We start from the raw sequence: 14486 nt of genomic DNA on the forward strand, positions 1-14486 counted from the left end.
GGCACGCTCGATCTTGTTATTATTGTGGAGGGTACTCAGATGGATGATGAGGGTGGGTGATGTAGTAAGGTGACACACCCAATGGTGGTGATGTTGCCCCCATCCCAAGGAATTAGATTGGATGCCACTTTGTCTTCAAGGTACTGAAAGCCAAACCGAGAGGGGAAGCCCTAAGTGTCTCATCGGGAAGGAGGTTCTTTGCGGCAGGAAGATTTTGAAGGATTCACCCAAGATTGAGGTAGCCACAACAAATTGGGACGACCAAGCTCTTTGAAAGTTGGTAGCGAGGCTCGTGGTATCGCCGAAACATTATAGGATACCGGAGAGGTTGTTAATATCACACTTGATGGGTGCCATGAAAACCGCCACACCGTCCACGTATAGGGAGGTTCGAATCAAGGTACCACGACGTCGAATCTTGCGGAGAAGGCCCCCTTATAGTTTCCAAGTCAAGAAGATGTTGAAGGGGATCTATTGCAATGACGAATAGAAGGGGAGAGAGGGGGGCCCACTTTACTAAGGCCCCTACCATGCTTGATTGGAGGGCCGACCACGCCTTTTAGTAAAGACAATATAGATTTAATAATATAGACATCCACCACATTATGGATTTTGGTAAGATTTAATTTTATTGAGCATGGATAGGAGAAGTCAAAAAAGTTTTGATTCAGTTGAGTTTTTGGTGAGATTTGATTTGATTTGGGTATGGGTAGTGAAAGGCAAGAGTTTTTTTGATTTGACTGAGATTTTGATAAGATTTGATTTCATTGAGTCAATGCATGGCATGGTTTTGGGGAAGTACCAATTTGATTTAGATTATTCCAAGTTACTCTATTTGTATTATTATTTTTTGCACCATCGGGTGAGATTACTAGAAAAATAACAAATAAATCAAAGAATGAAGGGGCATGGGAAGGAAAAAGTCAAAGAGAAGGCGGACGTGATACACCAACTCTTCTTTAATAGTAGAGATTTGTCGTCCATAACTATATGTAGATAATAAAGTTTATGCGACAGTGAAAAGCAACCCCCAATGATCTAAGTGGAAAAGCACCCACAAAGTGGGGACAATCTACCAACATTTCGAAACAAAAAAGCGAAATACAGTAACTCTTTTTACTACTGAAAACGACGAAGCAAAGTTCAAAAAAAAAAAAAAACCGACGAAGCAATCAATCAATCAGTCACTCCTAAATTCACTAGCAGTTCTTGTCGGCTGTGACGGGCTTGCACTTGACCTCCTGGAACACGACGGCCGGCGTGCCCGGCGGCGCGAGCTGCAGCACCAGCGGGCATTTGGCCTCGAACTTGCACTTGGTGTAGTGCGCCTGGTACCTGACCTCGCCCGACACCGCCACCTCCACCTTGAACATCCCCGTCGCGTTCTCCGCCTTGAACTCGGCCACGCCGGCGTTGCCTAGCGCGACGTAGCCGCCGTCGTCGCCGGAGACGAGGTGGTACACCTGGGTGTCGCCGGCGGGCTGCGTGGACCCCGCCTCGGCGAGCCTGATCCGCTCGAAGGGCTGGCCGTCGAAGCTGTAGCGGGCCTCGAGCTGCTTGGTGTTCTTGACGCTCATGGCCCAGTTCTTGTTCCGGACGGTGAGCGTGAGCGAGAGGTTGTAGGCGAACGCGGTGGCCGGGGAGACGGCGAGCGCGAGGCGCGTGAGGGAGGCGTCCCGGACGATGACTTCGGCGTGGCGGATGAAGCCGTAGGCGGCGAGGAGCACGGCCAGGAGGACGGCGCCGGCGAGGACGGCGAGGCAGGCGGCGCAGCAGAGGATGGCCTCGCGCGCGTCGTAGGAGACGCAGGGGCAGCAGCGGTCGCAGAATGCGTCGTAGCAGCCGCACTCGCTGCAGCACATGGCTCGCTCAGCCTGGTTTCTTGAGCTAGATGGATCTTGTTGGACCGGGGCTGGGAGTGGCAGGAGGAAGAAAGCTAGCTACGTGACGTGAGCTAGCAGCAGGTGGGTGGCGGCTTTGGATGAGGGAAGAGAACCCGATCCCTGACGGACAGCAGCGGCAAAGCAGCGAGGTGCCCGGCGAAAATTCTAAACGAACGGGACTTTCACGTTGGATTTGCCATGTGCTGGTGCCTGATGTTCGGGTGTTATGGGGATAGGGCGCATAGCCTCCCATCGTGAGGCTACTCGTCAGATTTTGACACCTGAATCTCTATTTTTATTTGTAATGACGCAGTTAATAGGATTGCGTTCAGATTTTTTTCATTTCACCACTTTCATCTGGTTTTTTTCTTGACTGGTTTTTTTGTCCCTTCTCATCATCCTTTTTCTACGGATTTATTTTCTTCTCCATGCTTTCTTTGTAAACCAGCACTTTTCTAAGGTACAAAAAAACACATGTCTAACTTTCCTAAATTAACCGATTTCTTCCATCAATGCAATTTGCTTTAGGAAATAAAATAACGAATTTTAAGAAAACAAATAACGGAATTTAAGAAAAAAACTGATTAGCTACTTAACCGATATATATCTAAACCTTCCTTCTCCAAAGAAAAACCAATCAACAGTTATGAAAAGAATCATGACTTACCTTTTCTTCTCCAATTCTTCCCATTCAATCTCCGAATCTTTATTGTTCTACTTCCTGCCTTTCCCATGCCGCTGGGATGCGTGTGCACGCGGGAGCCGCCGCCGCTGGGGACGTGGACGCACACGGCAGCGACCGCTTGCTGCCCAGTTTCCGGCGGTCCGGCCACCACCGGCTCCTCCAGCACATGGATTCCTTTGTCCCCGGAATCTCCGTCCACCGATCTCGCCGCTTTGCCCTCCCTCCACGACCAGAATCCAGCTCTTGCCGCCGACCGACCACCAGCTCTTGCCGCGAGATCGCCACACATCCTGCCGCACGGATGTGCCGGTCATCCTCCAGCCATTGAGGCGTTGGAGTGGGTCAACGTTTTTTTTAGTTAACTGTTAGTACATTGCCTTGTGCTGGTAGGTACAGTTTGCGCATTTTTATTCACGTACTACTTTGTTTCAGTTGAAGGAAAAGGGGTGTGTGGTACAGGAAGTTTTAATTCTAGAATTACACATCTAAAAATTGGTTGTAGATTCATGGGGTTTCGTGTCAAACTATATCAGATTACAAGAACTTGCATATAGGTAGGAAGCAGCAAATTAACTCATACATGGTCTAAATTGTACCTGAGGATTTATTACGAATTCGTATCTGGTCTAACTTGTGTAACGCAACTGTAGTGTATACAGATAGGAAGCGGCAATGGTCTCAAAAAAGAGATAGCAAGCAGCAATGGTCTAAAAAAAGAGATAGCAAGCAGCAAATTAGCTAATATCAGGTACGAGACTGAGTACTTATGTTTGTTCAATGTTTACTTACTATACTTTTAGAGCTGAGTAGAGTACCCATGGTCGTGCCGTGAGGGACTCGAAATTTGCAATCTCCTGTGGTTTATATGATTTGTAGTCCGATAAGGACGTCAACATATCCACCAGCTATCTCGTTGTGTGGGTCACAGCCAAGCACTATGAACTTGTACAACTTTATTTAGACCAGTGCATATTACTTTTTATCTCTTGAGCACCGTAGTATTGTTGTGGGTTCATGGAAGTACAGTTATACAGTTGATGATTGGTTCCCTTCTTTGTGGTCATGCCTTACCATTGGTATTGCTCCTGGCATTTATATTGTTTTTTAATTATATGTGCAGCCCGAGACATATCTGCTGATGCATGACCTTCTTCTGTCATGAAACAACCTGGTCTTGATGTCTTTTAGGTCATCTACTTTTTTTTTTTGATGTATTCATATCCTTGCACAGTACCAAAGGCATGTTCCCATGGACTAGGCTGGGCAGTCATCTTCTTCTGTGAGTTCACTGCTGCAGCTTTAGTAGTCAATTAATCAATCAAAACAACGACCTCCTTGTGTTTGGTGCAATGCGCTTATCCCTTTACACCCACTACGAGTGGCAACTGAACATATGGGTAAGCGCCCATGCTTCTCTTTTGACTTTGCGTTTGTGTGCATGGCAATAACTATCCATATTTTTTATTTCTGTTATAGTTTGAATATCCCTGGGATACCAAGAATGTAATTCATTGTTGAGATGGCTAAAATTTTGATAGGAATCGATTGAGGATATGTGTTATGGTTGGTGGTTTGGCTAAATTAATTGTTCTCAGATGGTTCATGTTAACTTAAAAACATCCTTAAGACGCAAAATCTTCTGCACTATTACAAAAGCATGCTTTTTTTTATGTGTGTATTAATTTTCAAATGGATCTCCCATTCTGATAATGCCATTTAGGGGATTTCGTGTAAGATATCGGTTCTTATCCCCTTCATTCTTTCGCTTGATCTGGCATTCCAGAGCATGAATGTTATGTTTCTTGTTTGAACTATATTGTACCAAAAGGAACGGAAGGACAGAAGCTTACCTAGGGGCAGAGGATCAAGGGCATCCAGTTCTTGCATCGAAGGATCATACCTGATTTATTCGGGACTAATCTGGGGATCAACAAATACAGGCCATGAGGTGAACAGGCTAGGGCAATAGGCCATGAGCAAATGCAGAAGAAGCCTGATACGTCTCCAACGTATCTATAATTTTTTATTGTTCCATGCTATTATATTATCTGTTTTGGATGTTTTATATGCATTAATATGCTATTTTATATGTTTTTGGGACTAACCTATTAACCTAGAGCCCAGTGCCAGTTTCTGTTTTTTCCTTGTTCTAGAGTTTCGCAGAAAAGGAATACCAAACGGAATAAAACTTTCGCAATGATTTTTATTGGACCAGAAGACACTCATGAGACTTGGAGTGCAAGTCAGAAGAGCCACGAGGCAGCCACAAGGGTGGAGGGCGTGCCCAAGGGGGTAGGGCGTGCCCCCCAACCTTGTGGCCCCCTCGTTGACCTCCTAACCGAGATCTTCCTCCTATATATATACTCTTATACCCCAAAAACATCCAGGGGAGCCACGAAACCACTTTTCCACCGCCGCAACCTTCTGTACCCGTGAGATCCCATCTTGGGGCCATTTCCGGCATCCTGCGGGAGGGGGATTCGATCACGGAGGGCTTATACATCAACACCATTGCCTCTCCGATGAAGCGTGGGTAGTTTACCTCAGACCTACGGGTCCATAGCTAGTAGCTAGATGGCTTCTTCTCTCTCTTTGATTCTCAATACAAAGTTCTCCTCGATGTTCTTGAGGATCTATTCGATGTAATACTATTTTGCGGTGTGTTTGCCGAGATCCGATGAATTGTGGATTTATGATCAGCTTATCTATGAATATTATTTGAATCTCCTTTGAATTCTTTTATGCATGATTTGATATCTTTGCAAGTCTCTTCGAACTATTGATTTGGTTTGGCCAACTAGATTGGTTTTTCTTGCAATGGGAGAAGTGCTTAGCTTTGGGTTCAATCTTGCGGTGCTCGATCCTAGTGACAGAAGGGGAACTGACACGTATTGTATTGTTGCCATCGAGGATAAAAAGATGGGGTTTTCATCATATTGATTGAGTTAATTCCTCTACATCATGTCATCTTGCTTAAGGCGTTACTCCGTTCTTTATGAACTTAATACTCTAGATGCATGCTAGATAGCGGTCGATGTGTGGAGTAATAGTAGTAGATGCAGAATCGTTTCGGTCTACTTGACACGGACGTGATGCCTATATTCATGATCATTGCCTTAGATATCGTCATAACTTTGCGCTTTTTTATCAATTGCTCGGCAGTAATTTGTTCACCCACCATAATAATTCCTTTCTTGAGAGAAGCCTCTAGTGAAACATATGGCCCCCGGGTCTATTTTACAACATATTAGTTTTCCGTCAACTTGCTAATTTCTGTCACCGTTCCCTTATTTTGCAATCTTTTACTTTTTATTCCATAAACCAAAAATACCAAAAATATTACTTTACTGTTTATCCGTCTCTATCATATCTCACTTTGCGAATAACCGTGAAGGGAATAACAACCCCTTTGTCGCGTTGGTGGCAAGTTGGTGTTTGTTTGTGTAGGTATTCGGTGGCTTGTTGCGTTGTCTCCTACTGGATTGATACCTTGGTTCTCAAAACTGAGGGAAATACTTACGCTACTTTGTTGCATCACCCTTTCCTCTTCAAGGGAAAAATCAACGCAAGCTCAAGAGGTAGCAAGAAGGATTTCTGGAGCCGTTGTCGGGGAGATCTACGCCAAGCCAAGACATACCAAGTACCCATCATAAACTCTCATCCCTCGCATTACATTATTCGCCATTTGCCTCTCGTTTTCCTCTCTCCACTTTTAAAACGATTTTCAAAAAGATTCACCTTTTCTTTGCCCTTCTTCCGTTCGGCTTTTCGTTTGCCTTGATGTCTTATTTGGCTCGTTTGCTCGTTTGGTTGGAATAATTGTGTATTTATTGCAAATCAGAGAACCTAAGATTTATGGATCCTCATCCGCTTGCCAATCTTTTTAAGAGATCCAATTATGATGAACCTATTGCTAGTGAGTTGAGTGCACTAAATTATCTTTATGAGGTTTTGCTTGAAATTCGTGAATCTTAAAATTGTGATGAAGTGTTGAAAGAAGAAAATCATAAAGTGATTCACGTTAGTGCCTTGAATAAAAAGCATGATTGCGATGATGATTCCATTAATGTCAATTGTGTTAATGATATGCAAAACCCTAAGCTTGGGGATGCTAGTTTTGGTATGTCCACTATTTGTTGCCCCATGATTGGGGTGATTCTTCTTATGATCTTGAAAATTTGTTTAAGCCCCATGATGAATATGAGATTGATAATAGTGTTTGAAATAATATTGAAAGTGGGTTTGGAAGAGTGTCAACTTTAGATCCCACATATTTGGAGAATGTTCAGTCTTATGATTTTTTTGATAAAAGTGGGTTTGGAGAGGTCATGACTATAGTTAATGTTAAACCCACTATTTTGGAAGAGTGTCAACTTCGCATGCATGTGGATCGTGTTGAGAATATGTTATGTGATACCTATTTTGTTGAATTTGCTTATGATCCTACATGTAATTATTATGAGAGAGGAAAATATGGTTGTAGAAATTTTCATGTTACTAAATTACCTCTCTTCATGTTGAGATTGCCATAGTCTCTTTCTTCTTCCTTGCATATGCTAGTTTTTGCTTGCCTTGATAATTTGTTTGCTTATAAAATACCTATGCATAGGAAGTATGTTAGACTTAAGTTTGTTTGTCACATGTTTTATGATGCTCTCTTTGTGCTTCAATTGCTATCTTTCATGTGAGCATCATTAAAAATTATCAACGCCTAGCTAAAAGGCTTTAAAGAAAAGCACTTGTTGGGAGACAACCAAATATTTTTCTTTCCTGTTTTCAAATAAATATTTCATCTAGCCTCTGGTTAGATGTGGTTTTGTGTTTTAATTAGCGTTTGTGCCAAGTAAGACCTATGGGATAACCTATGGTGATAGTCAATTTGATCTTGCTGAAAAATAGAAACTTTTGCGCTCACGAAAACAATTCTCATTTTTAGCCGGAGAGTGCTTTTTAGTTGATTCGTTTTGAAGAAGATTAATAGATAAATTATCTTGGACTTCATATTTTCTCAGGATTTTTAGAGTTTCAGAAATATTTGAAATATCCAGATTGCTACAGACTGTTCTGTTTTTGACAGATTTTGTTTTTCGCGTGTTGTTTGCTTATTCTGATGCATCTATGGCTAGTATCGGGGGGTAGGAACCATGGAAAAGTTGGAATACAGTAGATATTACACCAATATAAATAAAGAATGAGTTCACAATAGTACCAAAAGTGATGATTTATTTCTAACGAAGCTTACGAGATTTTCTGTTGGAGTTTTGTGTTGTGAAGTTTTCAAGTTTTGGGTAAGGATTTGATGGACTATGGAATAAGGAGTGGCAAGAGCCCAAGCTTGGGGATGCCTAAGGCACCCCAAGGTAATATTCAAGGATGTCAAAAATCCTAAGCTTGGGGATGCCCTGGGAAGGCATCCCCTCTTTCGTCTTCGTCTATCGGTAACTTTACTTGAGGCTATTTTTTTATTCACCACATGATATGCGTTTTGCTTGGAGCGTCTTGTATGATTTGAGTCTTTGCTTTTTAGTTTGCCACAATCATCCTTGCTGTACATACCTTTTGGGAGAGACATGCATGAATCGTGATTTATTAGAATACTCTATGTGCTTCACTTATATCTTTTGAGCTAGGCAATTTTGCTCTAGTGCTTCACTTATATCTTTTTAGAGCACGGCGGTGGTTTTATTTTATAGAAATTGATGAACTCTCGTACTTCACTTATATTATTTTGAGAGTATCTAAACAGCATGGTAATTTGCTTTTGTTATAAAATTAGTCCTAATATGATAGGCATCCAAGAGGGATATAATAAAAACTTTCATATAAAGTGCATTGAATACTATGAGAAGTTTGATTCCTTATGATTGTTTTGAGATATGAAGATGGTGATATTAGAGTCATGCTAGTAAGTAGTTGTGAATTTCAGAAATACTTGTGTTGAGATTTGTGAGTCCCATAGCATGCACGTATGGTGAACCGTTATGTGATGAAGTCGGAGCATGATTTATTTATTGATTGTCTTCCTTATGAGTGGCGGTCGGGGACGAGCGATGGTCTTTTCCTACCAATCTATCCCCCTAGGAGCATGCGCGTAGTACTTTGTTTCGATGACTAATAGATTTTTGCAATAAGTATGTGAGTTATTTATGACTAATGTTGAGTCCATGGATTATACGCACGCTCACCTTTCCGCCATTGCTAGCCTCTCTAGTACCGCGCAACTTTCGCCGGTACCATAAACCCACCACATATCCTTCCTCAAAACAGCCACCATACCTACCTATTATGGCATTTCCATAGCCATTCCGAGATATATTGCCATGCAACTTTCCACCGTTCCGTTTATTATGACACACATCATCATTGTCATATTTGCTCTGCATGATCATCTAGTTGACATCGTATTTGTTGCAAAGCCACCGTTCATCATTTTTTCATACATGTCACTCTTGATTCATTGCACATCCCGGTACACCGCCAGAGGCATTCATATAGAGTCATGTTTTGTTCTAAGTATCGACTTGTAATTTTTGAGTTGTAAGTAAATAATAGTGTGATGATCTTCATTATTAGAGCATTGTCCCAAGTGAGGAAAGGATGATGGAGACTATGATTCCCCCACAAGTCGGGATGAGACTCCGGATGAAAAAAAGAGGCCAAAAAAATGAGAGAAGGCCCAAATAAAAAAATGAGAGAAAAAGAGAGAAGGGACAATGTTACTATCCTTTTTGCCACACTTGTGCTTCAAAGTAGCACCATGATCTTCATGATAGAGAGTCTCCTATGATATCACTTTCATATATTAGTGGGAATTTTTCATTATAGAACTTGGCTTGTATATTCCCAAAAACATCCAGGGGAGCCACGAAACCACTTTTCCACCGCCGCAACCTTCTGTACCCGTGAGATCCCATCTTGGGGCCTTTTCCGGCATCCTGCCGGAGGGGGATTGATACGTCTCCAACGTATCTATAATTTTTGATTGTTCCATGCTATTATATATTCTGTTTTGGATGTTTAATGGGCTTTATTATACACTTTTATATTATTTTTGGGACTAACCTATTAACCCAAGGCCCAGTGCAAATTGCTGTTTTTTTGCCTATTTCAGTGTTTCGCAGAAAAGGAATATCAAACGGAGTCCAAACGGAATGAAACCTTCGGGAGCGTGATTTTTGGAACAAACGTGATCCAGATGACTTGGAGTGGACGTCAAGAAACGAACGAGGAGGCCACGAGGCAGGGGGCGCGCCCTCCACCCTCGTGGGCCCCTGATACGTCTCCGTCGTATCTACTTTTCCAAACACTTTTGCCCTTGTTTTGGACTCTAACTTGCATGATTTGAATGGAACTAACCCGGACTGACGCTGTTTTTAGCAGAATTGCCATGGTGTTATCTTTGTGCAGAAACAAAAGTTCTCGGAATGACCTGAAACTTCACGAAGATTATTTTTGGAAATAATTAAAAATATTGGCGAAAGAATCAAGGCCAGGGGGCCCACACCCTTTCCACGAGGGTGGCAGGCGCGCCCCCTGCCTCGTGGGCCCCCCTGGTGCTCCATCGACCTCAACTCCAACTCCGTATATTCGTGTTCGGGGAGAAAAAAATCAGTGAGAAAGATTCATCGCGTTTTACGATACGGAGCCGCCGCCAAGCCCTAAACTCTCTCGGGAGGGCTGATCTGGTGTCCGTTCGGGGCTCTGGAGAGGGGAATCTGTCGCCATCGTCATCATCAACCATCCTCCATCACCAATTTCATGATGCTCACCGCCGTGCGTGAGTAATTCCATCGTAGGCTTGCTGGACGGTGATGGGTTGGATGAGATTTATCATGTAATCGAGTTAGTTTTGTTAGGGTTTGATCCCTAGTATCCACTATGTTCTGAGATTGATGTTGCTATGACTTTGATATGCTTAATGCTTGTCACTAGGGCCCAAGTGCCATGATTTCAGATCTGAACCTATTATGTTTTCATGAATATATGTGAGTTCTTGATCCTATCTTGCAAGTCTATAGTCACCTACTATGTGTTATATATGATCCGGCAACCCTGAAGTGACAATAATCGGGACCACTCCCGGTGATGACCGTAGTTTGAGGAGTTCATGTATTCACTATGTGTTAATGCTTTGGTCTGGTACTCTATTAAAAGGAGGCCTTAATATCCCTTAGTTTTCGCTAGGACCCCGCTGCCACGGGAGGGTAGGACAAAAGATGTCATGCAAGTTCTTTTCCATAAGCACGTATGACTATATTCGGAATACATGCCTACATTACATTGATGAATTGGAGCTAGTTCTGTGTCACCCTATGTTATGACTATTACATGATGAACCGCATCCGGCATAATTCTCCATCACCGATCCAATGCCTACGAGCTTTTCACATATTGCTCTTTGCTTATTTACTTTTCCGTTGCTACTGTTACAATCACTACAAAACCCAAAAATATTACTTTTGCTACCATTACCGTTACTATCATACTACTTTGCTACTAAACACTTTGCTGCAGATACTAAGTTATCCAGGTGTGGTTGAATTGACAACTCAACTGCTAATACTTGAGAATATTCTTTGGCTCCCCTTGTGTCGAATCAATAAATTTGGGTTGAATACTCTACCCTCGAAAACTGTTGCGATCCCCTATACTTGTGGGTTATCAAGACTATTTTCTGGCGCCGTTGCCGGGGAGCATAGCTCTATTCTTTGAGTCACTTGGGATTTATATCTGTTGATCACTATGAAGAACTTGAAAGATGAGAAAACCAAAATTTATCCCTCAACTACGAGGGGAGGTAAGGAACTGCCATCTAGCTCTACACTTGATTCACCTTCTGTTTTAAGTAAGCTTGCGACACCTAAACCTGCTTCTGCTATAAATTCTGATATGTCGCATGTTATTGATGATGCCACTTCTGCTATGCATGATACTTATGATGAAACTACTTCTATGCTTGATACTACTGTGCCACTTGGTGAATTTCTTGATGAACAACTTGCTAGGGCTAGAGAGAATGAAATTATTGAACGTGCTAATATTGATGAAAGTGATGATGAAGATTCTCCCCCTAGATATGAATTGCCTGTTGTGCCTGAGGGCTATGTTATGGATGAAGAAACTGCTAGAGACTTTCTTGCTTGCAATGATAGAAGTGATCTTAAGATATTATTAGCTAAGCTTAAACAAAAATCTCTGAATGCTAGAATGAAGTATGATCCTGCTTATGCTACTTCCCCTATCTTTGTTACTGATAAGGATTATGATTTCTCTATTGATACTGAGATAATTACTTTGGTTGAATCTGATCCTTTCTATGGATATGAATCTGAAACTGTTGTGGCACACCTTACTAAATTAAATGATATAGCCACCCTGTTCACTAATGATGAGAAAACTAGCTATTACTATATCCTTAAAATATTTCGGTTCTCATTAAAGGGTGATGCTAAGATATGGTTTAACTCTCTTGATCCTGGTTGTGTGCGTAGTTCCCAGGATATGATTTATTACTTCTCTGCTAAATATTTCCTTGCTCATAAGAAACAAGCTGCTTTAAGGGAAATATATAATTTTGTGCAAATTGAAGAAGAGAGTCTCCCACAAGCTTGGGGGAGGCTTCTCCAATTACTTAATGCTTTGCCTGATCATCCTCTCAAGAAAAATGAAATACTTGATATCTTTTATAATGGACTAACCGAGGCTTCCAGAGACCACCTGGATAGTTGTGCTGGTTGTGTTTTCAGGGAAAGAACTGTTGATCAAGCTGAAATTCTATTGAATAATATGCTGACCAATGAAAATAATTGGACACTTCCTGAACCAACTCCTAAGCCAACTCCGAAGAAAAGGGGTGTTCTATTTCTCAGTCCTGAAGATATGCAAGAGGCAAAGAAATCTATGAAGGAAAAATGTATAAAAGCTGAAGATGTTAAGAATTTACCTCCTGTTGAAGAAATACATGGTCTTAATTTACCGCCTGTTGATGAAATACATGGTTTTAATCCATCACCTATTGAAGAAACACATGGTGTTGATAACCCGACACAGGTAGTAAAGGTAAATTCTCTCTATAGATATGATAAAGCTGAAATCCCTCCTACTAAGTTTGCTAGCCAATGCTTAGATGAGTTTGATAATTTTATTGTCAAACAAGAAAACTTCAATGCTTATGTTGGTAGACAATTAAAACACAACGCTTATATGATTGAACACTTGGGTGATTATATGTCTAGAGTCAAAGGTGAACTTAAACTCATTAGTAAATATGCTTCTATGGTTACCACTCAAGTAGAACAAGTACTTAAAGCTCAGAATGATTTTCTCAATGAATTGAATAGTAAGAATAATGACTTTGCTGTTAGAGTTGCAACTAGAGGGGGTAAAGTGACTCAGGAACCTTTGTATCCTGAAGGTCACCCTAAGAGAATTGAGCAGGATTCTCAAAGAAATAATATTGATGCACCTAGTCCTTCTAAGAGGAAGAAAAAGAAAAATGATAGGACTTTGCATGCTTCTAGTGAACCTGTTGTTGACACACCTGAGAATCCCAATGATATTTCTATTTCTGATGCTGAAACACAATCTGGTGATGAACATGAACCTAGTGATAATGTTAATGATAATGTTCATATTGATGCTCAACCTAGCAATGATAATGATGTAGAAACTGAACCTGTTGTTGATCTTGATAACCCACAATCAAAGAATCAACGTTATGATAAGAGAGACTTTGTTGCTAGGAAGCACGGTAAGGAAAGAGAGCCATGGGTTCAGAAACCCATGCCTTTTCCTCCCAAACCATCCAAGAAAAAGGATGATGAGGATTTTGAGCGCTATTCTGAAATGATTAGACCTATCTTTTTGCGTATGCGATTAACTGATATGCTCAAGATGAATCCTTATGCTAACTATATGAAAGAAATTGTTACAAATAAAAGAAAGATACCGGAAGCTGAAATTTCCACCATGCTTGCTAATTATACTTTTAAGGGTGGAATACCAAAGAAGTTAGGAGATCCAGGAGTACCCACTATACCATGCTCCATTAAAAGAAATTATGTTAGAACTGCTTTATGTGATCTTGGAGCTGGTGTTAGTGTTACTAGCACAGATGCCCGTGCGTTGCAACGGGGAAACTTTTGGTGTGGATTCAAATTTAGCAAGAATTGTCCGATCTTGTTCATTTCACCAACTTGCTCCACGCGCACCTTCTTCTAGTCAACTTTGAAAAGCGCCCCTTCCTTTGCTCAACTGTGACAAATTTTATATCTATATCGATAGAGGAAGGTAAATTTTTTTGGAAAAAATCTAGTGCACTCCATATCTTAAAAAGTCACAAATATGGTTACTCACCCCAGCAAAAAAGATTACTTTCCTCTCTAATGATTGTTCTTGTGATAGTGTAAACCTAATGTAATTGTCGTCGTGTCTGCCAGAGTTTCACTAAAAGAGAAAAAAAGGAAAATTAGCTAAAATCAGGAACCGAGGAAGAAAATTATGGAACTTAGAAACTTTTGTTCAAAATTGTACAATTAAAAAGCTTGATTTTATCAAAAAATCAGATTAATAACAGAAAGTTCAAATATAAAATAAAATAATTGAATGTTAGATTTCCTACTAATTAATTTCGTGATATGCATATATATGCCCAGTTTTTAAATAGGAAGGCAATCAGCGACAATAATTATCCCCGCGTGCATCTTGCTTTTTTTAGATCTGCATCTCCGCTTTTAAGTAGGAAAGCTATCAAGCTGCACTAATTAAATCATGGCCTTCCCGTGGAGTCAACATCTTCATTTGCCTTTTTTTCTTGGTGTCATTCCTTCTTTCTTGTCTTTCTAATTGTAGATAATCATTTATTTTCTAGATTCTCGGGGCAGCTCTGCTTATTTTTCAGAAAATTCATAAGCTAACAC

At 41.1% G+C, this 14486-nt stretch overlaps 1 protein-coding gene across 1 annotated transcript; it reads right to left on the reverse strand.

The window, feature by feature from the left end:
• Window positions 1–244: 244 nt before the first annotated feature.
• Window positions 245–1953, reverse strand: LOC123497505 (uncharacterized). Its single transcript, XM_073495891.1, has one exon. It carries the CDS (start codon window positions 1860–1862, stop codon window positions 1200–1202), a length of 663 nt encoding a protein of 220 aa, XP_073351992.1. The 5' UTR covers window positions 1863–1953; the 3' UTR covers window positions 245–1199.
• Between the last annotated feature and the right edge of the window lie 12533 nt (window positions 1954–14486).

The sequence above is a fragment of the Aegilops tauschii genome, chromosome 3, assembly GCF_002575655.3.
Source record: "Aegilops tauschii subsp. strangulata cultivar AL8/78 chromosome 3, Aet v6.0, whole genome shotgun sequence".
Classification (NCBI taxonomy): domain Eukaryota; kingdom Viridiplantae; phylum Streptophyta; class Magnoliopsida; order Poales; family Poaceae; genus Aegilops; species Aegilops tauschii.

Excerpts from the sequence above, each read along its gene's own strand:
- LOC123497505 (XM_073495891.1), bottom strand. The coding sequence starts at position 1,862 with ATGTGCTGCAGCGAGTGCGGCTGCTACGACGCATTCTGCGACCGCTGC.